The sequence below is a fragment of the Lycium barbarum genome, chromosome 12 (genome assembly GCF_019175385.1).
Source record: "Lycium barbarum isolate Lr01 chromosome 12, ASM1917538v2, whole genome shotgun sequence".
Taxonomy (NCBI): domain Eukaryota; kingdom Viridiplantae; phylum Streptophyta; class Magnoliopsida; order Solanales; family Solanaceae; genus Lycium; species Lycium barbarum.
Window position 1 is genome coordinate 91,149,771 of NC_083348.1, and position 24,242 is coordinate 91,174,012.

Here is a 24,242-nt window from a genome sequence, read left to right on the forward strand (position 1 = left end):
CCACTATGCTTTGCGAAATCCCAAGGGTCATTTGATGACAAAGACCGACACAATTAACTTTCTTTTTTAAAAACTACATTACAGATCAGTGAGGCAACCACTCATTATTTTCTTCCAGAGTTTTCAGCCTGACATATTAGACTTGTAGCATTTCACTTATATTTTGGTCCCACTCTATTGTAATATCTGTTTCTTTTATATGGACGTAATACTTTGAATTATAGTATATCTATGTGTATGTAGTTGTGTTGGATAGTGATAATATATATATATATATACACTATGTTCAAAACACCATTAATATAACATTGTACTTTATGCTCCATATCTAAAACTTTATTATATTCGTGTTTGCTATGAATATAAAGTCGGCAAAAATTTATTAATACTTTTTAAAAGAGAAGACTTGTTTAAAAGGAAACTATTTTCCTCTCTTTGAGATAAAACAATAGCAATATTTAAGCATCAGTTGATACTTTCAATTTTAATTCGATTAATTTAAAAGTGTAAAATACTTATTATTTTTTATCAAATTTTGATTTGGATAATTCTAATTCAAATTATTAAATTAATTTTACATGTTTAAAACGAAACAAAGTAGAAATTAATTTTCTATTTAAACGAAGAAATACTATTTTGGTAAATATTCTCGGTTTAACTCATTTTACTTGTCATGTTGTCTTTTGCACGATTTTTTTTAAGGAAACGTGAATTAGAATTATAATTTGATTAATTTACCTTATTCATTATTTGATCTCCATTTGATATTAATCTCTTTTCACATTTATTAGAGTAAGAATAAAAATGAAAAAGTAATTAAATTCTATGTTATGTTAAAATATAAATATTTTAAGTATATTTATTTTAGTAAACATAACAAATAAATGACATGGTGGAATAGCAAATACAACAATTATTTGCCTACTTAACCTTTTGAAGAAAAACAATAATATGGGGTCTATGTTTTTTGCAATGCAATAATTTCATTTGCTCCCACTAATGGGTTGATACGCATGTGGCAATGAATCTACTATTATTGACTTGATGGGGATACTTTGGGAATTACATGAATATTGTTTGATTTTTTAATATATGGGGTGCACGTTTTTTTTTTTTTTTTGACATTTCTTATTTTTTTAATATGGGGTCCACTTTTTTTTCCTCATGAGTTTGGAGAGGGTGGGGTCCACTTTTTTTCCTTTTTTTTAAAAAAAAATATTGCTCGGCTATTTTAGTATGGAGTCCACCTTATTTTTTTTAAGAGTGACGGACGACGAAGCATGAGTAAACCGATGCTTCTATATATAGTAGAAAAATAGAAATATAATAAATTATTTCTATCTACTTTTTAGAGAGTTGGTAATATAAAGTATAAAATGTCATTTTTTTGCCCTTAACTAAAAAAGTGAGATCAAAGGACGGACGGCGATCTTGTTTATAAACCGGCTCTTCTATATAGTAGTAAAGTAATATATATATTATGTTCAAACACGATTAATGTAACATTGTAGTTTGTGCTCCGTATCCAAAACTTTATTATATTAGTGTTTGCTACGAATACAAAATTGGCAAAAAATTATTAATACTTTTTAAAGGAGAAGACTTATTTAAAGGAAAACTATTTTCCTCTTTTTGAGATGAAACAATAGTAATATTTAAACATCAGTTGATACTTTGAATTTTAATTCGATTAATTTAAAGGTGTAAAATATTCTATTGTTAATGTATGTAGATTGGGCCTAAACAATACTTATTATTTTTTTATCAAATTTTTATTTGGATAATTCTAATGAAAATTATTATATTAATTTTACATATTTAAAATGAAACAAAGTAGAAATTTATTTTTTTATTTAAATGAAAAACTACTATTTTTTAATTTTTGGTAAATATTTTTGGTTTAGCTCATTTTACTTGCTCACTCATAACATTAAATTCAAGGTTAACTGATAATTTGATTTTCATTGAGTAACTTGAAATTTCAGCATCTAATAGGTTATAGGCGTATGAAAAACACTTCCAGAATATCCAATTTTTGAATCTTACCTCAATGCTAAAATAAAAAGTTCAAAAACTATAAGTGATGTCGTGCCCGCAGGTCAATATTATATCGAAAAGTAAAATTAGAAGAGTCGAGAATTGACCGTATAAACAAGGTGGCCATTTTAGAAATAAAGTCCTTGCTTTCTAGTTTCTACTATTTCAGGGGAATTGCTGCAAGGTCCAACATGTCATGAGGTAGACTACAAGCCCTCCACTCTTGAATGTATTCAGACACAATCAATTTTATACAAGTAAATTATTTCCATGAGATCGTTACAAAACTGAACATTTCTTTTTCAAATTATGGTACCCTCAAAGTTATGTATTAAGATATTGATTTCTCAACAAGATCAATTTATCAAATTGTATGACGAGCTGATTGGAAAACATTAACACGCTTGTAAAAAAAGAGCTACCAACTGATCTATAACCTTTAGTCCCAGTGATACATATTTATCATTGATGATATAATCTATAATGACATAGTATTACATTATCAAATGGAGGCACAGAAAACTCACAAAGAATGTACAATAAAACAACCAGATTACATAGATTGCCGCTGGTTGTTTAGGAGAAAGCAACTTCATGCCGAAATGCCTTTCTGGCAAATTCTGCAGGAACTGCTCTTGGCATGGCGGCTGCTCGCTACACAAGACCATGGGGCCAAAAATCTCGAAAATATCATTTCATCTTAGAGACCTCCATATAGAGAGTGGCAGCAGAGGAACAGCACATGAGAACACGTAAATGAACATGATTTTCCAACAAAAATTTCTCATGGAGAACTTTTTTTATTGAGAAAGAAATTTCTCAAGGAGAACTTTCACATCTCTAAACACTCACGTCTATGTATATATCTTTATGAAGCTAAATTTTCCGAGAGCCTCTGACGGTTGGACTAGTCACCATTCGTGAACCTATACTTGCAGTTCTTAGAAGCCTACGAAATTCTGACAAGCTTATCTTTCCATCTTTGTCGATATCTGCTTCTTCTAGCAGTGGGTCTATGGAGCCTTTTAAGCCGGTGTGCTGCATATAAGTAAAAGCCAGATATGAGCATTGTTAGAAAGTTGGAGCTTAGCATATTTCCAGCAGAATATGAAACTGTCTTTATGGAGGATCTACGCTTTCAAATATCAACGAAAGACTTATGTTCTTAATGAGTATTTAGCAACTCTTAGTATTTCTTTTCTTCTAGACGTTTTGTTTCATCTTGCAGGGTTGGGAAACATACTAACCATTCTAAGTTCTTCTGGAGTTATGAATCCATCTCTATCAACGTCAAATTTCTCAAAAGCTGCTTGCGATCTTTGCTGCCATTTTATCAAATTATGCTCCTCCAACTGAGGGATATGTAGAGTCGCTGCAACAAACTCTGAGAAATCAACAAGCCCATCTGTGTTACTATCAATCTGCCAATAATCGAAAAAAATGCTTCAGGATTTTGAACAGCAGAAGAAACCATATAGTAGGAAATGAAGTATTTGCAGAAAAAGAGCACTGGCAATTGTTGAGTAATCCCTAAGATCATCACTTGGATTCATGAGCCAGATTTACAGAACTATTGTGTGACATGACATTCCTCATCCTCTCTTTTTTTTTTTTTTTTTTTTTTTTCCTTTTTCTGGATGGCTGTTTGGCGCGTTTGGCCTTTTCTTTCCCTATTCCCTCTCAGAGTAGTAGGGACTAAATTGGTTGCAAACAAGTTCCATCTTGAAGCCATAGCAGGTATTCAATAGCAATAACTTATCATTTATCACATGTCATATTACAGTGCTATGCTTCATTCCTAGATAAGCGAGATTACCGCTTGAAGAATCTCAAGAACCCGTGATTCTTTCATCTTCCAGGGGAGATCCTTGGCAAGGGCCTGCATTAAAATTGGATGCCGTAAGACATAACATATTACACAAGACTTTGTTGCAAGACAGGAATATAAGCATGATTTTAGCCAGAAACTTTAGAGAACTGTACAGGAAGAAACTAACTAGACCGTGATAGATGGGAAATACCTGTCTCATTTCTTCAAGGGTAATGACACCATTTTTATCCACATCAATTGCAGCAAACTGATCACGGACATCTGCCAGCTCCTCCTCATCAAGTGTGCTAGCCAATGCCTGCCAGATAATGAAATTGTGTGAAGTTAATATTCTGTACATTTTATTGTGACTTAGCCGCAGAAAAGTCTAGGAAAATAAGAAAGCTATGAAGTTACCTGTAAAGCAAATTGTTTTAATCGACTGTATTTGACAAACTGTCGCATGTTGGACAAGACGGAAATGTCCAGTGGAATCTCAGATGCATCACCTCCTTCGCGGACCCATGGGTGCGCTGAAATGTTCGAACATATCAGTTTGAAAAACATTGTTCATTCTATCAACAATTTAAAGGTGATGAGAACATTAGTAACATCAGTAACATCTGAAAGTTGTCCAATAAGTTATCAAAAACATGGAAGCTCTTTAGCCAAAACTGATAGCCAAAATGGACATCCAACGCCAAACATTGCTAATGAAGTAGGTGATTCAAAATTGACAAATTCAGCATACGAATCTTTTGGACCTTGAGCTACTTCGCTGATGAATCATGCTTGGTCTTTGTAAAACTTAAACATCACTTAAAATAGTTGTACTAAATCAGAATACTATTACTTACATAGGGCCTGGGCAGCAGTAAGTCTAGCACGAGGATCTTTCACCAATAATTTCTTCACAAAATCTTTAGCACTGTTGCTTATAGTTGGCCATGGCTTGCGATGAAAATCAGGCTTGTTTCGTAGGACCTTAGCATAGTAGAACCAGAGTTAGAAACGATGGTAAATCAGCCAAAGCACAGAGAATTTGCCAAATATGAAAAAGAATAAGTTAAATATCTCAATGGAATAAAATAACACTTTTGAATAAGATTTTCTCCAAACAAACATCAACCAAGACAAAAACTATTCAAAGATGCCTTCCATAATTTTCAAAGAAAAAACACCATTTAGAAATGTTACCCAGCTGAAGAGAAATAAAAATAAAATGTAAGCAGCTCACCTCCTTGAATATTCCATCCTCTGTTTTGTCCCAGAAGGGCCGACGGCCACAGAGCAAAATGAATGTAATTACACCAATGCTCCACACATCTGATTCAGGTCCTGATCTACGCTTTAATACCTCTGGGGCTACATAATAAGCACTGCCAACTATATCTTGGAATTTCTTCCCTGCATTTTAATGTTTTCAGTTATAAGTTTTTACAATCTGAGGAAGAACCACAAATACACTACATCATTGACGACTTCAACAGATTTATGAAGACTTGAAGTCCATATATCATAGCAAAATGAGTTTAAATTAAAATATGTCATTCAATAGATTTGTGGACATCGAATCACCTGGTCTTATGAAGTCTGAAAGACCAAAATCTGTGGCCTTTAATGGTGAATCCTCCTTTGTAGATTTAAGGAGAAAATTCTACAAGAAAGAAATGTGCGTAAGAAAAGCAACATCAAGCAGCATGAATAAGCCAAAGGAAGTATATAACTTCTTGCAGACCTCAGGTTTCATATCACGATGCACCAAACCATGTAAATGACATTGAGCGGCAACTTTTAGCATCTGACGTACAACTATTGCTGCATCTTTCTCGGTATAACGGCTGTCCTTTCTGATCAAAGGAAATTATACGTAACACATATAAGAATTTTGTTAACCTGAAATAAATTATAGGATTGATTAACTAAACCTGGTTCATACTACTTACTTGGCCAAAATGCGGTCCAAGAGTTCTCCACCCTCACATAACCTAGAGGAAAACAAATTTGTAATCTATTAACTTACCATTAGATAGCATAATCAATCGTACGGACATAACTTGGACTTTTGGAATCCAAAATAGAGCTCTTAATAATGAAAAACTTACTCCATTACGATGTAAACATAGTTATCATCCTCAAATGCATTATAGAATTCGACAACATTCTCATGACCGGCTAAGGCCTTCAATATCTTGACTTCTCGTTTCACATCCTCAACTGCAATTGGAACAACCATCTGCAACAGTACATTAGAGTTATAGGTATAGTTTTACTGTAATAATTTGGAACAAGAAGAAGTTCAAGACAAGGTAATTGATCATGGAATTGTACTAAAACTTAACAAGCTTCTAAAAGAGAAACATATGTAAGTATTCATGTTTGCATGAGTAGTCCCATTATTCCAGAAGGGTGATCACATCTAAACTGGTGTGAAGACTTATGCAGTCAGTCATTGACTAGAAACCAGCTCTCTTTAATCCAGGTTGCGGAAGCCATTTTGCATTAAACTGAACAATAATTCTATAGAAGGTAAAGATCCAGTGTCGTAGGTGTTTAATATATGTCATGTTCAGAACCACAACCACCTTCATTATTCAAACAGGTTCCATAAACCTATAGTTTTCGAGATATGAAAAGCGTAGCTTCATCCCATTAGCAATCTAAAAGAATGAACTACAGCTTAAGTTGGTATCTCAAAATTTAGCAGAAGATAGTCCTTTTTAAGCACAAAAGCTATAAAAATTACACTGATTGAACCAAATAAACAGAGACATGAGCTTAAAAGGAAAAGGGCAAAAGCAAGCAAAGCCCTTTCATTTTAGTGGTTTATGCATATTCTGCGCTAGCAGCGTAAACCATTTTGAGCATCTCTGTTAGAATCCACAAAATAACTCCAAAGTACCAGTCAACCAAAGTCAATCAAGACATTTAAAAAGATTCACAAGAAAGACTTGAAACCATAATTAGTATTGAACAGAAACGTTTCATAACCCTGACATACATAGACAATATTCCCAATTTGATGCAGTACATAACTCCATAAGAACTTAAAATTTGAAAGAGGAAAATATAAAGAAAGCAAGAATTTGATATAGAAAAGAAAAAAGAACCTTTTTCTTCTCAATTCTCTTGACTGCCACGCGATCTCCATTAGACTTATCTGTGGCAACATATGTATATCCAAATTGGCCATGACCCAACAACTTGCCAATTGTAAACCTCTTATCAAAATCTTTATCATAACCAAAATCTGTTCTTTTCCCACAAGGAATAATCCCACTTTGCTTTCTTGAATTATTCTTAACATTTTGCTGAGAATTCCTAGGTTGTTTGTGGTTATCTTTAGCTTTATGTTGATTTTTATGAGACCCCTCTGGTTTTCTTGATGTAACTCTGGTTTTAGAAGGTTGATTGGCTGTTCTCCTCCTGTTGTGGTGGCCATTCACGGTGGCTGTGGTGGTGGTGGTTGTGGAGGGGGTGTTGCTATTAGAACCACTAACTTTTGAGCTAGAAAAACAGATATTTCCCATTTTGAGATATGAATATACAAAATCCTATGCAAGTTTTTTCAAGATTATGGATAATATAGGGAGAAGGGAGAAATTAAATGGGGGAGAATGAAAGAGATAAAGAGATATAAGAGGAAAGATTGAAGGAGATAGGAGGAAGAAAGGAAGAAGGAGAGGGGAGGTGATGGACCATGGTTATGGTCAAATGATACTTTTTTTTTTTTTTGAAGAACCATAAGCCCTCTTATTTGTTATTTTTCAGTTTAGAAAATGGAGGGAGAAAACTTAAAATTTACACTTTTGATTTTCTGTATCTAATATTTTCTTTGTAATGGCCCCTGTGAGATTTTCCTGTGTTCAATTTTTTTTTTGCCCTATAGGAACTAACCTTGGAAAAAGGAAAATATCCGTGAGGTTTTTGGCGTTTTCCTTCTAGAATTACCAGTGTGTTGTTCCCCCTCATCAGGGATGTATTTCACACGCACGTGGAGAATTTTGGTACGAGGACTACTAGAAAAGGCAAAGATGAGACTGTAAACGTTTCGGGCAAAATAACGTGGGAATATAATACGTATAATGCTACATACATGTACAAATGTACCAAAAAGTTAAAATCAATACAAAATGCACCCAAGACAATTACAATCAGATCCAAATGCACAATTTAGAATAAGTTCCTAGATTCATTTGAATCCGCGACTTAAGTAGCACAAAAAAAAAAGTTGAACCAAAGTAGTACAGAAAAAAAAAACACATAAATAGTATTCACGCACAAATTTCATGCGTGAAAGGACCAAACTGCAAAAATGCAGTCTGACCCTTTCACGCATGAAATTCATGCGTTAAAGGATCAACTTGCAATAATACCATATACTCCTTTCACGCACTAATTTCATGCGTGAAGCAGCACAATTTTTTTTTTTTTTTTTTTTTGGTGTTACCTTTCAAATCACAGTTTTTTCCATACTTTGGGCAAAGATTAGTCATGTTTCAAAATCCCAAAATATCAATATTTTATATAAAACTTAATATCTTTTTTTGCGTACAATAATGTCGGCTCATTACATCAAGTCCACCTAAACGTTTGGATAACCGTTTTAGGGGTTCTAAGGTGCCCCGAAGTAAGTTTTGAAACTTGTCTATTTATAGAGTTTTGATTTAAGTGTTTTATTATATTTGAATGTACAAATATAAATATTTGATTTAATAATAATTCATCCAATACGAGAGGTTTATACTAACTTAAAAATAATTCATTCCATCTAATTACAATACTAATTCAAAGTAATACAATAATAAATTACAATAATAATACAATTTTCAAGTTCTAGAGACTCTATTACTTCGAGAGGTGCTTGTACTACCACGGCCTTGTTGCCCACAGGAACGCTTGTCATGGCCATATTGCTTACAAGTAGAGCACTTGCGAGAATAAGTTCTTTCACTAACATCCATTTGATTGGGTCTACGACTTCGTAAGTTAATGCCCAATTTCCTGATGTAATCCTTGTTAGCAACCATCGAAAACGGCTCGTTTGGCCAATAAGCTTCATTACCAAGTGGATGGAATTGGCCGGAATATGCTCTAAGGTAACTGTGGACCTTGTATTCCCCCGCCACATAACTTGTTACCGTTTTTCTCATTCTCTCGAAGCACTTGACAGCATGAGAACACGACATGTGATACGTTTGCCACTTACCGCAAGTGCATGTTCTTGTTGCCTCATAAACGTTATGCACGTTTCCACCCTTACCGTTGTGATAACCCGTCCTAACTTCATAGACATGTCGAATTGGGTCATACTCGGTCATTTGGTGGTGCTCACATTTTTTTCTATAATGCTCCATAATTTTGAAGGGCTTTGGCATCCATGTCCCGCCGTCGGCTAATATCGCTCTAGCTTGCCTTGTCCTAACAACAAATCGCTCCACAACCTGCTTGAAAGTCATTCTCACCATTGCGGTGACAGGTAGTCCTCGAGCCGATTTCAGCAAGCCATTGAAAGATTCTAAGCTGTTTGTTGTGAGCATGCCCCATCTTTTGCCTCCATCAGCATGAAGCGTCCATTTTTCAACTTCGAGCTTCATCAACCAAATATATGCGGGTTCACTCACTGCCCTGATCAGATCCATTTTTGCAGCCCATTTTCGTTGTTGATGCTCCATCGCAGCCCCCCACATTAATTTGTTTAGAGTGCCATTGTGAAACGTTGATTGCAAATTTGCCTTCAAGTGCCTTAAACAATAGCGATGGTAAACAAAGAGAGGCTGCCACCCTGGTAAATTAGCCATATTGTGCAATATGCCTTTATGACGATCAGACAACACGCATATGCCGGTACGATCCTTAATAACATGAGTTTTCAAATGGGTCAAAAAGATCCCCCATGTGTCGTTGCTCTCGTTAGCGGCAATTGCGAAAGCAAGAGGAAATATTGACCCATTGGCATCCATTCCTATTGCAATTAGGAGCTTGATGTCATAGGCACCATATACATGCGTACCATCTATGGATATCACTGGTCGGCAGTGAGCAAAACCATCAATGCATGGTTTGAATGTCCAAAATACGAAGTTGAAGATTTTACCCTCTATAAGCCGCCACTCTACAACAGTACCATTATTAAAATGTTGTAGAGCTGCCATATACCTTGGCAGCGATTGAAAAGAAGTATGCCAATTTCCAAAGACCATCTCAAAAGCGCGTCTACGCCCGAGAAATCCCTTTCTGTTGCTTATAGTTTTACTATATATGGTTTGAACGTTTCGAATACAATCTTTGATGGGGATCCTGCACAAGTTTAAACAAACAACATTTAGTAATTGATCTTTTAATCGATATAAGACATATAATGTACTAGGTAGGATAAGTTACCTTGGCGTTTCGGCAATGTTCTTAAGTAATACTTGAGCAATCGTGTTTGTATCTAAATTATAATGATCTGCTCGATTTTCTTCCATATCACAAGTGTGTCTTTCGCGGAATTTTGTGATAGCCCACATACCATCAGGCTTAACAATTCCCCGAAACAACCGCTCACAGCCTTGATACCGTCGTTTACAAACTAGTCTCCATATCTTTGAGGTTGAAAGATCAACCTTAAACTCCCTCATGTCCTTAAAACAATAAATTTTGACAGCCCGTTGCAACGCCTTTTTGGATGCGAACAACATTCCCTTTGCAAGGTAGCATCGATCTTTGTTGAGATCCTTTGGTTCAATCCAGGTTTTTTGGCGACTATCATCATCTTCTCTTGTGAAAACAAATGCATCATCACGACCCTGCAGGCTGTCAAGATAAGGGATATTGTTAGAATGCCACTGAATTGGGCTTTCAGAAGTTGGGTTTTCAGCCATCGGTGGTGGTACGTGGTGGTGCATTGGTTCTTGTTGGTTTTGGCTTTGAGGAATATTGTTGGTCATACCAACTTGAACATCATCATCATCATCTTCATCATCGGTTACCTCTGCATTATTAGCTAGTTCATCGTCATCACTTGATGATGACTCATAATAATTAGGAAAATCTTCATTATCAAGTGCATTCATCCTCCTACACGAAAAGTAACATATTTTAAATACCAACATCATACATATATATATATATATATATATATATAATTTAATATCAAGGTGATGAACTTACTGTCGTTCATAAGCATTGTCATGGTGTGGAGATTGATCAACTCCACCGAACTGAGAGGATTGACCAACATCCATATTTGGTACCACTGGCGAGTTTTGAGAATAGTTCCTATAAAGATTTAAAAACTGGTTATTGACCAATTCATACAACAAACACGTGCTATAATATGAAAAATTCATATTTACCAATTTTCATTGTAAGCTTGATTAAATTGCTGATTTAGATTTTCCAGCGGCACTTGACCACTCAAAATGTCTCCATAAGAACTAAAGTCCCCATAAGTGTTACCATGAATAGGCTGGACTTGAGGGACTTCTTCTCGAGGTATCTTTTCAACATACATCTTAAGAACATTAATGAATACTAAACCACGATATTCTTCCGGCGATCCCAAATAATCACTCAAAGATTCATCATCGTTGATATTGTGCATGTCATAACGCACTACACCGTTTGATATTGTTTGTGGATATCTGCCAGTTATTGAGATTCCAAACTCAGTGGGTGTAGTTTTCATTCTTTTGTGCATGTAACTAACTAGTGTTTCATAATTTAAAGTTGTTGGAAATTTAACATGGGCTTTTGGTTTGATACTATAACGAATGGAGTAATTGTCCTCGACGATATCTCCATCCCAAAATAGTAAAACCTTAACATTTGAAGCATTTTGAGACATTTTTTCTATGAAGTTTGGTTTTTTTTTTTGAATGACTTGTAAGACTTAGAAGTTGATGAGTTTTTCACTCGTCAAGCCTTCAAGTTAAATAGACCACTCAAAATTGTAATGCGTGGTAGATTGCGCATTAAAATGGTGCGCAATACAAGTCGTGTTAAAACGGTCAAATAATGCAGCAACGTATTGTCAAATCATGCCTTTATGTGTCATAGATTCCTGAAATTGACATTGCGCATTAAAATGGTGCGCAATACAAGTCGTGTTAAAACGGTCAAATAATGCAGCAACGTATTATCAAATCATGCCTGTAACGTATTGTCAAATCATGCCTTTATGTGTCATAGATTCCTGAAATCAACTTTGCGCATTAAAAAAGTGCGCAGTAGTAGCCATGTGATTTTCACGCACAAAATCTGTGCGTGAAAGGTAAGTTTAGTTTTACGCTTTCACGCACAGATTTTGTGCGTGAAAGTTTTCTCCTGATTTTCACTTTCGCGCATAGCTTTTGTGCGTGAACGTTGGTTCTGTGCCTGAAATAAACTTTTTACAGACTTGTTTTTTTTTTTTTTTTTTAAACCTATTAAAATCACGATTTCTTTTCCATACGTTGCACGAGTTATTATTAAGATAACTAATTATCATTAAAAAAATAATAACATAAAATATACACTTTATTTATAACATTCACAATCTCAGGTCCCACATGTGGGAGCCTTTAGAGTTCGGCTAGGCCTAAGGCTAACCCCCCCACCACCACCACCATCATCTCCATCCCTCTTCCTCCTCTTAATCTGTATATGCTCTATGGCATGATCATCCTTGCTTCCCTTCCTTCCCTTCTTTCGACCCGGACCCCGGTTCATAACATGCTTTCTATGAGAAACGACGGTGGGCGGTGGGGCTGGTTCATAACATGGCTCCTCGTCAATCTCATCAGGTGATGGGTTCACAGGCGCAGAGGAATGAACCTGAAATAACATATAAACAATTTAACTTAGATTTATTCTAAATGAACCTGAAATAATTATTTTATTTTATTGTAAAAATCGAACTTGTGTGTCGACGGCCTCCTGAGATGCCTGGTGAGAGGGCTCCTGAGCTGGCTCCTCAACGATCTCTTGAGTGGGGCCCGGTGCAGGAGATGGGTCCACAGCCGCAGAGGAAAGAACCTGAAATAACATATAAACAATTTAATTTAGATTTATTCTAAAACGAACCTGAAATAATTATTTTATTTTATTGTAAAAATCGAACCTGTGTGTCGACGACCTCCTGAGATGCCTGGTGAGAGGGCTCCTGAGCTGGCTCCCCAACGATCTCTTGAGTGGGGCCCGGTGCAAGAGATGGGTCCACAGCCGCAGAGGAATGAACCTGAAATAACATATGAATAATTTAACTTAGATTTATTCTAAATGAACCTGAAATAATTATTTTATTTTATTGTAAAAATCGAACCTGTGTGTCGACGGCCTCCTGAGATGCCTGAGCAGCCCCCGGAGCAGGAGATGCAGATGGTGCCGTATCAAACACGAACTCTTCGAACATGGAGTCGTCGAAGTGCAGCTGTAGGCCACCCTGTAGATCACGAACTGGCCGCTCACCCTGTGGATCACGAACTAGTGGATGTGAAAATGAAGGCCAGGGCACATAATCTGAAAAGGGGTCCGGCATATACAGAGGTGTCTGTGAAGTCGACGGCCGGGAATGAGAAGTCGATGGGATATCTGTAGTCGCCGGCTGGTAAGAACTCGGTGGGATCTCTGAAGTCGCCTCATCACCTCTGCCAGCCCTACCACCTCTACGATGGCTACGAACTCCTCTGCGACCACGACCACCTGCTGCCCCAGGTGGGGCAGCGGGAACACGCTCATGAAGACGCTCAAAGTCATGTGCCTGTTTCATACCAGCCTCGGCAAGCTTAATCATCCGTGCTGCATACTCCGCCGTCTCGGGGGCCTCCATACGGGCAGTGTTCTCATAGCGCATCATCTGAACGGTCTATACCAGCGCCTCGTACGCTCCTGCAAGAGCTACATATCCCAGGCCATCTGGACGATGCCTAGAGGGGTTGCCAATAATGATGCGAGTGATCCGCATGTACCACTCCATGTACACATGGATCGGAGTGTCATGTCCGACCACTGCTAGGCTCGTCATCCTCGCATCCCAACTCTGGACCTGCTGCTGCATATATAGTCGCCATGCATCATCGACGCCCGCACGCTCGTCCCTCGCATGGTGGTCATGCTCCCAAACCGTAGCCGCGGGTATATTCTGTACATACCCAAACTGCCGTAACATGCGGTCGGGCGCGTGATACTCAACGATATCCATATGTATCAATGGACACCGCGACATCCACATGTGCTGACCAGCCCTACAAAACGCCGGCAGCTGATCCAAAATATGATCATACGGCGTCCATATAAAAGCCTGTAAAAAGAATTGAACTAGTTAGCAATAAAAGACTAAAATAGTAGCTATGTGGTCTAGCGTGTGGATCTAAAATATTAACATACCGTCTGCGCCGTCATGCGGTCTAGCTGATCCCTAAACGGGAGAAGGTTGTGATGAGTCTCCGCACGTCGGCATACGCCTCGCGACCATCTCCGCGCGTATGGCATCGGCACAGTAAGATAGTCAGCGAGAGGATGAGCTGGTATAGGCTGAAAAGGTCTCAACCTAGTCCACACCCATATCTGATATAGTCATTTAAAAAATATTTTATCAGTCGTCGTTTTAAAAAAATATATTTTGTGTTTAATTACACAGACTTAAATATATCACCTGAAGGAGCGAGCAAAATGCAGGGACCTCTACCCTCGTGCCCATAGAACATCGGCAGAATCCTCGATACATGTAGCCCAGCACAGCAGCGCCCCAACTATAGCATCCTATCTCGGCAAGATCGTCGATATACCGAAGATACCTCAAGCTCAAATGCGAACCCGAAGTGTTCGGGAACAGGATGGCCCCAAATATGACGAGTAGGTATAGACGCGCGCGTTGGTCAACATCAGCCTGAGGCGTGTCCTCTCCAATCGGATGCTGCATGTCTGTGAGGCGCAAGTGAGCGTAAAGGGCCGATAATAAAAGCCGACTCTGGCCAGAAATATGACCATCTAGAGCCGCAAAACCGGTGAGCCTAGTCAACTCATCCCGGTAAGGTGGCAGCACAGGGGGCTCCTCAATATACAATGGGCGTCCATCAACCTGTAGCCCATAAATGACCTCTACATCCTGAAGGGTAATGGTAGCCTCACCGGTGCGGAGATGAAATGTGTGTGTCTCCGGTCGCCACCTCTCAATCAATGCCGTCACTAGCGACCTATCGTGTTGTACCCGACCAACTTCGACGCACCGGTAGATACCGCCCCGACGTAGTATCCAGGACACGAGGATGTGGGGGGTGAGCAGCTAAGATCTCCCATGCTGAGTCCCCTAACCGGGTACGAACCTGAGACTCAGGCTGCAGGTCGGATGTCCATATATGTTGCGACCTATGCTCGGGCTGAAGCTACAGTAACTCTCGGTCGAAGGGACCCGGATCAAGAGGGTGGTGATCCATCTGTTTTACGTATTTTAAATCAATCATTAAACAGGAAGTATTAGTTATGTAATCTTTTTTCAAATTTTTTATTAAGGATTGTGGTGACCCATCTGTTTTACGTATTTTAAATCAATCACTAACAAGTAATATTAGTTATGTAATCTTTTATGGAAAATATTATTAAGGATTGTGGTGACCCATCTGTTTTACGTATTTTAAATAAATCATTAACAAGTAATATTAGTTATGTAATCTTTTATTGAAAATTATATTAAGGGTTTTCAATTCTAAGCTACGGGTTATGAATCCTAAACTAAGGGTTTTCAATCCTAAAATATAAAGATTAAAAATTAATAAGTTAAATAATTAACAATTAGTTAGCATACAATTAGTATAAATAATTAATAAATAAACAATTAACTAACTAATCAAATAATTAACAAGTTATTATCATATATTTAATAAATAAACAATTAAGTAACTAATCAAAAAATTAATAAATTATTATCGTATATTTAACAAATAAACAATTAATTAACTAATGAAACAATTAAGAAATTATTAGCAAATAAACAATTAGCTTAACAAAAACTCAATAAATAATTAGCTAGTCTAACAATTAAAATAGCTAGTATAACAATTAATAAATACTTAAGTCGCTAATCGAACAATTAATAAATACTAAATGAACAATTACTAAATAATTAACTAATTAACAATACATAAACAAATTAAAAAAAAAAAAAAGGGCAGTCCCAACAGTGCGTGGGCACTGCCCAAAATCGCACAAAAAAATGGCGCAAAACAGCAGCTCCACATCAACAATCCTTAGAGTAATAAATGTTTAGCAATGTAATAAAAAATTTGTAGTGAAATACCTAGATTGAAGGTTTTTTTGAGTTTTCAAAATGACCTCTGCGCCGCTCTATTCCAAAATCTAACCTTAGAAACTTGGTCCTACACTTCAATATACCAAGAATATTGAGTTTTATGTTGAAAAACAACAAGAAAATAACGTTTTTGGGGTTGGGGACCATGGAAAATCGCCGTTAATGGCGGTGGGTGGGGGCAAAGTGTCGGGTTCTGTGGTGGGGAAGGAGGGGACCTTTTTTTATGGTACCATTCACGCACTAAATTCATGCGTGAAAGGCAAAATGGGAATTTGCTCTTTCATGCATGAAATTAGTGCGTGAAAGGAGTACATCCTATTACATTTCATGCGTGAAAGGAGTATATGGTATTATTGCAAGTTGGTCCTTTAACGCATGAATTTCGTGCGTGAAAGGGTCAAGCTGCATTTTTGCAGTTTGGTCCTTTCACGCATGAAATTTGTGCGTGAATCCTATTTATGTGTTTTTTTTTTATGTACTACTTTGGTTCAACTTTTCTTTTTTTGTACTACTTAAGTCGCGGATTCAGATTCATTTGCTTCATTTGGATGCCTACTTTACATATAAATACGTTTGTATTAAAAGGTGTGATCTATTGATCAATGAAATTGATTGAAAATCATAAAATTTCAAATTCAAATTTCAGCGATAATAATTAAGAATACTAGTATATGGTTTTTTTATTGAGACAGTAGGTATCATTGAAATTAATCGAAATGTGTGCCAAACTATTAGAATAAATTTGTTCCTTAAAGATGTGTTGCAAACATCCCAATACAAAGACATTAATTTGTCAACTTTCCAAAAGGTTGGGTATTAAGAATTTATCCCGTTGGTTATAAACAAAAAATTGACAACCAGTAAAATGACTCAAGCCTAATCCATTTGATAGAAACATTTTTCACATGCAATAGCCTCTCATTGTCTCACCGCAAGATGAATGGCGCTTCAGCACTTTGTATGTGAGTATGTCTATGATACTTTTTCTATACATCCCAAAATATTTGACCCCATTTCACTACTAAGTAGTGGTGTATTACTTATAGAACTATTTACAATTTTGATAACTTTCTAATACATCTAACTACTCATTGATGTGGGTTTTGTATGGTTTATATAGTATTAACTTTTCAACAATTACTTTAAAACGTTCTTTGAGTATATTTATCAATGCACAAATTAAATTAACATGTGAAATGACTAGTCCAATCCTTTTCAATTTCTTGCTGATCACGTAGTGAAACACCATAATGCTGGCTACCTTCAGAATCTCTGATGCAACATAATAGAAAAGTAATAACCATATAGTAAAGAAAAAGAAATCAATTCGTAGTGCAGTCTTAACCACCAACTTAATATGAGTTTTATTTTCTAAGGATACCAGTATACCACATTTAATGCATCAGAATCAAGAAGAAACTCATGGTCAATAAACTAAAGTTTGAAAACATCATAAACAAAGCATTTTAAAGAGTACATAGTAAGAAAATGCCTCGCGGTCCACCAGAGGAATAAAAAGGAAAAGAAATAAAACGTTGAAGTATACATTACATTTTTTAATTAATCGTAATAATGACATTAGTAGAGCATAACCGTCCCTGCAAGTACATACAGAGGTAGATGACCTTTTCTGGTTTCAATTGAATCCAATATATTTTATACAAAATATAAAGTATGTGTGAAATATAATTAAAATATTAACAAAAATTAACATTTAGAATTCATAATTATAAAAGTATAATGAATTTAGTGCTAACACCCTTCTAAATGTGCTACTTATTTGAAAACTTTAGAAAGGAGGGAGAGACAGTCAATGATTTGCAAAGAAGTTTGCCTAACTAAAGATAACTTATGTTGAAAAAATATTTGTTAATATCTCAAAAATAATTTTCATGTCATGGCTTACAATTATGATAACAATTGGATGTTGCCAAACGTTTATTTCCAGCCATTCAACGGCCTTGATTAAGCATTATTTCTTATTTTATTTTGACAATTGAATTCATAGCCTTTATGGCTTTTTATTGCAGATAATCAATTCTCTTCTTTGGGATTTACACTACATATACTATCTTATGTGTGTTCATCTAGAGAGTGAGAAAACCAAGAAACAAACTTTCCTCTTCCGATTTTCTTTTTGTAGTGCTGGTTTTTCTTTTGGTTAAATTTTTGTTAGATTCTAGCTCCTAATTTTGTACTAGAAGAGCTTGTTGGATCTTGAGGGATACAACCATACGAGGTGAAATATTCTTAAGGACAGTGTCTCAATTGACCTGCCTCAAGCTATGTGAATTTGATCTTAATCGGAGTTCAACATGAACTCCATGAACGAGAGAATGAGAAAAGAAGAAAAGAAAGAAGAAGAAGAAACTGAAACAGTTGAGATCAAGAAAATGAAGAACTGAATCTTATTCAATGTAATTCAAGTTGTGTTGTACATAATGAGATGTATGAGATATATATACAAGTAAGATTAGCTTCTAGAATCATCTAATCTACAACTCATAATCTCGCTAACTAATTGACCACAAGTTAGTTAAATAACTAACTTTGTGAACCAAGTAACTAACTTTCAAACAGTCTACTTATTTACAGAATTGCCATTGACTGTTTAACTATATTTCCTATACATTAACATTCCCCTCAAGTTAGGTCCTATGAAAATGTCTAAGACACCTAACTTGGAATTATGAAGATGATGTTGTACTCTAGATAATCCTTTAGTAAGGATATCAGTTGGTTGCTCCTTGGTTGAGATGTATTGAGTTTGGATTAGACCTTGCTGAATTTTCCCCCTAATGAAATGACAGTCAATCTCTATGTGTTTTGTTCTTTCATGAAACACAGGGTTGGCTGCTATTTGCAAGGGTGATTTGCTATCACTAAATAGCTTGACAGGCAGCAATCTTGAAATCTAGTTCCTTTAATAGACTGAGAATCCATGTGAATTCTGAAATAGTTGAAGCCATGCTCATGTATTCAGACTCTGCTGAACTTCTAGATATAGTTGTTTGTTTCTTTGATTTCCATGATATCAATGATTGACCAAGTTTGATCAAGTAGTCTGACACAGATTTTCTGGTGTGTGAGCAGGTTGCCCAATCAGCATCACAGTAGGCAGTTACACTTTCAATAGGTGCACTAGATATAAGGATTCCTTGTCCTGGTTGTGACTTGATGTATTTCACAATTTTTATTGCTTCATCCATGTGAGATTTTTTAGGCTGTTGAAGATATTGACTCAGTGTTTGGAAACCGAATGCTATGTCAGGCCTAGTCACAGTTAAGTATGATAACTTGCCAATCAATCTCTGATATGCACTAACGTCTGCTAATAGTGGATCTTTTGGACCCTTGTCTTCCAACTGATCATCATATTCCTCAGTAGTAAGCTTCACATTTGTGTCCATAGGTGTACTCATTAGTTTGGATATTGATTAACCAAGTTCAGAGATTAACTCAAGTGAGTATTTTCTCTGATGCATAAGAATGCCACTATTACTCTATACCAAGGAAATACATGAGTTCACCTAGATCTTTCATCTTGAACACCTGTTTGAGGGCCAGTTTTGATTTTTCAATTATATTCAAGTCATCTCCTGTCACCAACATATCATCTACATATACAAGTATCATCAAAGTTACTTTTCCTATCTTCTTTGTGAACAAAGAGTGATCATGTTGACTCTGAGTGAACTGTAATTTTGTCAGTGCTTCTGTTAGTTTGGCATTCCATTGCCTAGGAGCCTGTTTTAGACCATACAAGGATTTGGTAAGCCTGCACACTGGTCTAGATTCCCCCTGGCTGCTAAATCCTTGTGGCAGGTCCATGTAAATTTCGTCATTCAAATCACCTTGAAGAAATGCATTGTACAAATCCATTTGATGGATGTGCCAATGTCTTAAGGCTGCAATAGATAATACTGTCCATACAGTCACTATTTTGACCATAGGAGAGAAGGTTTCTTAGTAGTCAATACCTTATTGTTGACTATAACCTTTTGCCACCAATCTTGTTTTGAATCTCTCAATCTCCCCATCAGCTTTGTACTTGATTTTATATATCCATTTGCATCCTATTGGTCTTTTTCCTTCTGCCAGTGTTGTGACTGTCCATGTATTGTTGCTTTGAAGAGCATCTGTCTCTTCTTTCATTGCTTGTATCCATTAGGATCTTTACTTGATTCTGCATAATTTTTTGGTTCTGTAACAGCAGAGAAAGCAGTTAAATAAGCTTGATATTTAGGAGAAATATGTTCATATGAGATAGAGTCAGAAATTGGATATTTGATATCCTTTTGAATGGTGGTAAGGGATATGAAATCCTTCATCCAAATAGGACGTTGTTTCTCCCTTGTTGTTGCTCTTGTCTGAACATTTTTGAGTTGCCTAGGTACTTCTTGGTGTGGTAGTTGTATTACTTGACTAGGGTGATCTACTGTTTGAGCATCTTGTTGTATTGCTTGAATAGGATGATCTATCATTTGAGCCTCTTGTTGAGGTGATGCTATCTGCATGGTTTGATCAGACACAGCTGGATTTGAGTTATTGATTCAGCTTCCTGTGGAGTTATGATGTGTATGTCCTAACCATCAAGTGTATGAGTATTATACTGCACAATATCTAAGTCATTTGAAGTAAGTACATCATCAAAAATTGTAGCATAAGTACATCATCAAAAACTATAGCTTCTATATGAGTGAAAATAGGAGGCTCAACAGACTTTGTTTTAAAAGGAAATTCAGTTTCCTTAAATATAACATCTCTATTAATGAAGAATGTGTGTTTTTGTAGATCATACAAGATGTACCCTTTATGCACTTCTGAGTACCCTATGAATATAGTTGGTTTTGTTCTAGACTGCAGATTATCAGTTTGATTTACTATTTTTGCATAGTATAAGCAACCAAGCACTTTGAAATGTATGAGGGATGGTTTTCTGTTAAGCAGTTTCTCATATGGTGAAACACCAATAACTGATGATGGTAGTCTATTTATGATGTATACAGCTGTAAGAACGTAGTGTCCCTAGAATTTAACAGGAATTTCAGCTTGTAATCTTAAGGCTCTAGTTACTTCTAATATGTGCCTATGTTTTCTCTCAGCCACTCCATTCTGTTGTGGTGAATAGGCACATGTTCTTTGATGAATTATTCCTAGAGATTTGAATAAAGAGTCACAAACTTCATTCACAAACTCAACACCATTATCAGTTCTGCATGTTTTGACACTTTTCCCAAACTGAGTTTTCACATAAGTAAGAAAATATTGAATAGTAGCACAAGCATCAGATTTTAATTTTAGCAAGTATATCCATGTCATCCTTGTGTAGTCATCTACTATTGTAAGAACATACTTATTTCCATCAAAGGTAGGAGTTTTATAAGGACCCCATATGTCCATATGAACAAGATCAAAACTAGAACTGCTTTTTATAGTAGCTGCAGGAAATGAAAATCTAGTTTGTTTAGCACAAAAGCAAATCCTACACTTATCTGTCACTTCTGCTGTATTTCCTATTTTGCATGGTAACATCTTACTAAGAGCCTGTTTGGATGGGCTTAAAAAAAGCAGTTTATAAGCTGCTTTCAGTTGATAAGCTGCTTTTTTTAAGCTAAGCCAAACGGGCCCAATTATTTTTTTAGGCTTATTTTAAGCACAAAATGGCTTATAAGCTGGCCAACCAAACACTCAAAAAAGCTGAAAACAACTTATAATCTGTTTTCAGCAACTTATAAGCTAAGCTAAACGGGCTCTAAGTACATGTGAAGATACATGGCCAAATCTCTTATGCCACAGTTCAATATCTAAAGAAGTAAAATGCACAATATCATGTTCTCTAGTAGAGTGTTCTGTAGAACTAGCAGCTAGGTTAATTCCAAGATTTTTAGTTTGTTGATTGAGTAAGTAAAGTCCATCTTCCACTCTACCAATCTCCATCACCTTTCCACTTGAGAGGTCCTGAAAAATACAGAAATCAGGAAAAAATAAAGCTGCACAGTGCAGTTCTTAGTGGCCTTGGATACTGACATTAGATTATATTTTAACTGAGGCAATAAGAACACATCTTTCAGTATGTTTTGTGCAGAAATAGAACTATCACCTATGTGAGTTACTAATGCAATATCACCATTAGGCAGATAAACTTTCTTTGGATTAGCATTTTTCGTGACAAATGACTTGTTTAACATGTCTATACTATAAACCATGTGATTAGTTGCTGCTGTAGCTATAATCCAATCTTTTGAATTGCTAGTTACTAGGAAAGCTTTTATGATACCTGACCCTTTACCTGAGTTGTCAGAAGATGTACCAACAGCATTTGCACTTGCAGAGGTGTTTCCGCCATTGCTAGATTTGTGCAACATTTGGAGAATTTGATCATATTGTTCTCTTGTAAACACACAGTTCCCTTGTTGGGGTTGATTCATGGCCATCATTTAGATTTGGTCCACCATTCTCTAGTCTTTGATACAGTACTGCCACATTTGCCATCACATGTTCTTGACCTGTCATGCCACCAGTATTTGTGCCATTTAGAGGACCAAGATTTCCATCTCCTCCTTGATTAACACTACTTTCAACTTGCACATTATAAGCATTTGATCCTCCATGACCACCAGGACCAAACTTCCTTTTCTTGTTAAAGTTTGGAGGATATCCCACTAGTTTGTAACACTGATCCTTGGTGTACCCTTTCATCTTACAGAAATCACACTGCAAGTTGTAAGCCTTCTTGTACTTCTGATTTTGAACCCCAATAGTACTAAGTATAGCTGAATACATAGCTGCAGGATCATGTTGACTAGGTCCTGCACCCAACAAGCCTATAGAATTTGTCACAATTGCCTTTTGCCCTTCATCATTTGCAATCATGGCATAGGCTTGGTTCACATAAGGTAGTGAGTTCATCATCAAGATTTGGCTTCTTGCTTGAGTGTAAGTTTCATTTAGCCCCTTCAGAAATTGAGCTTTTGAAGATATAACAGGAAATCCCTTGATTTTTCATATTCGCATACAGATGATGGCACAAAAGATTCAAATTCATTCCATAGTCCTTTCAGCTTAGTGAAATACACAGACACAGACATTGTACCTTTGTGACAGTGTTGCAATTTCTCTGTGTAATCCAAAAGTTCTTGAACCATTTATTTTATCAAACCTTTCTTTTAAATCTTCCCACACAGATCAAGCATTAATAGCATACACCACATCACTCAACAGATTACTAGAAATAGTATTCACCAACCAAGATAGAACTATTGCATTTACCCTCTCCCATTGCTCCCATATTTCTTCTCCAAAATTTTCTTTCTTCCACCTTCCATTTACTAGCCCTAGTTTGTTTCTTCCTAACAAGGCTAGTCTCATGGATCCATACCACACAAAGTAATTCTCAGCACCAGTCAATTGAAAAGAAATGAGGGATATTCCACTTACTTCGGTCTTATTCAGATATAGAGGGTGACTATGATCAATGGTCTGGTTTGATCCTTGAATTAGTTGTGATCTTGTGTTGTTTGTGTTGTTCTCAGTCTGTGTTTGAGTTGCATTTGTACCAGATGATCCATTAACATGAACCTCACCATTAAGAGTCATCTTGAATCAAGAACTTTAGACAGAATTTTCAGAAACTTGAAGAAACCAGAAAACAGAAAATGTTAATAGTAGAATAACTATCCCTCTTAGCGGAATTTAGGAGATAGTTTGTAGTTACTTTTCCACGAACAACTTAATCAGATTGTTCAAGCTTTGATACCATGATCTTAATCAGAGTTCAATATGAACTCCATGAACAAGAGAATGAGAAAAGAAGAAGAAGAAGAAGAAGAAACTGAAATAGTTGAGATCAAGAAAATAAAGAAATGAATCTTATTCTATGTAATTCAAGTTGTGTTGTACATAATGAGATGTATGAGATATATATACAAGTGAGACTAGCTTCTAGAATCATCTAATCTACATCTCATAATCTCTCTAACTAATTAACCACAAGTTGGTTAAATAACTAACTTTGTGAACCAAGTAACTAACTTTCAAACAATCTACTTATTTACAGAATTGCCATTGACTGTTTAACTATATTTCCTATACATTAACAGAATTCGTTAAAGTGTTCGTGAT

General features: G+C 36.1%; 3 protein-coding genes across 3 annotated transcripts; all 3 read right to left on the reverse strand.

The window, feature by feature from the left end:
• Positions 1 to 2,445: 2,445 nt before the first annotated feature.
• Positions 2,446 to 7,701, reverse strand: LOC132622177 (calcium-dependent protein kinase 18-like). Its single transcript, XM_060336726.1, has 12 exons — positions 6,958 to 7,701; positions 5,953 to 6,083; positions 5,794 to 5,835; positions 5,586 to 5,697; positions 5,426 to 5,504; positions 5,085 to 5,254; positions 4,705 to 4,831; positions 4,265 to 4,380; positions 4,059 to 4,166; positions 3,854 to 3,916; positions 3,285 to 3,458; positions 2,446 to 3,075 (listed from the first exon to the last, which is right to left on the reverse strand). Exons 1-12 carry the CDS (start codon positions 7,375 to 7,377, stop codon positions 2,914 to 2,916), a joined length of 1,704 nt encoding a protein of 567 aa, XP_060192709.1. The 5' UTR covers positions 7,378 to 7,701; the 3' UTR covers positions 2,446 to 2,913.
• An 11,299-nt stretch (positions 7,702 to 19,000) lies between these two features.
• LOC132624648 (uncharacterized mitochondrial protein AtMg00810-like) lies at positions 19,001 to 19,528 on the reverse strand. The gene has a single exon (XM_060339392.1). The coding sequence runs from the start codon at positions 19,526 to 19,528 to the stop codon at positions 19,001 to 19,003; it is 528 nt and encodes a 175-aa protein (XP_060195375.1).
• A 3,778-nt stretch (positions 19,529 to 23,306) lies between these two features.
• On the reverse strand, positions 23,307 to 23,717 carry LOC132624649 (uncharacterized). Its single transcript, XM_060339393.1, has one exon. It carries the CDS (start codon positions 23,715 to 23,717, stop codon positions 23,307 to 23,309), a length of 411 nt encoding a protein of 136 aa, XP_060195376.1.
• Between the last annotated feature and the right edge of the window lie 525 nt (positions 23,718 to 24,242).

Coding starts and splice junctions, on each gene's coding strand:
- LOC132622177 (XM_060336726.1), bottom strand. CDS start 7,377: ATGGGAAATATCTGTTTTTCTAGCTCAAAAGTTAGTGGTTCTAATAGC. Junction 6,084..6,957: donor AGAGAATTGAGAAGAAAAAG/GTTCTTTTTTCT, acceptor GTACTGTTGCAG/ATGGTTGTTCCAATTGCAGT. Junction 5,255..5,425: donor TTCAGACTTCATAAGACCAG/GTGATTCGATGT, acceptor ATTAAAATGCAG/GGAAGAAATTCCAAGATATA.
- LOC132624649 (XM_060339393.1), bottom strand. CDS start 23,717: ATGACTCTTAATGGTGAGGTTCATGTTAATGGATCATCTGGTACAAAT.
- LOC132624648 (XM_060339392.1), bottom strand. CDS start 19,528: ATGGACACAAATGTGAAGCTTACTACTGAGGAATATGATGATCAGTTG.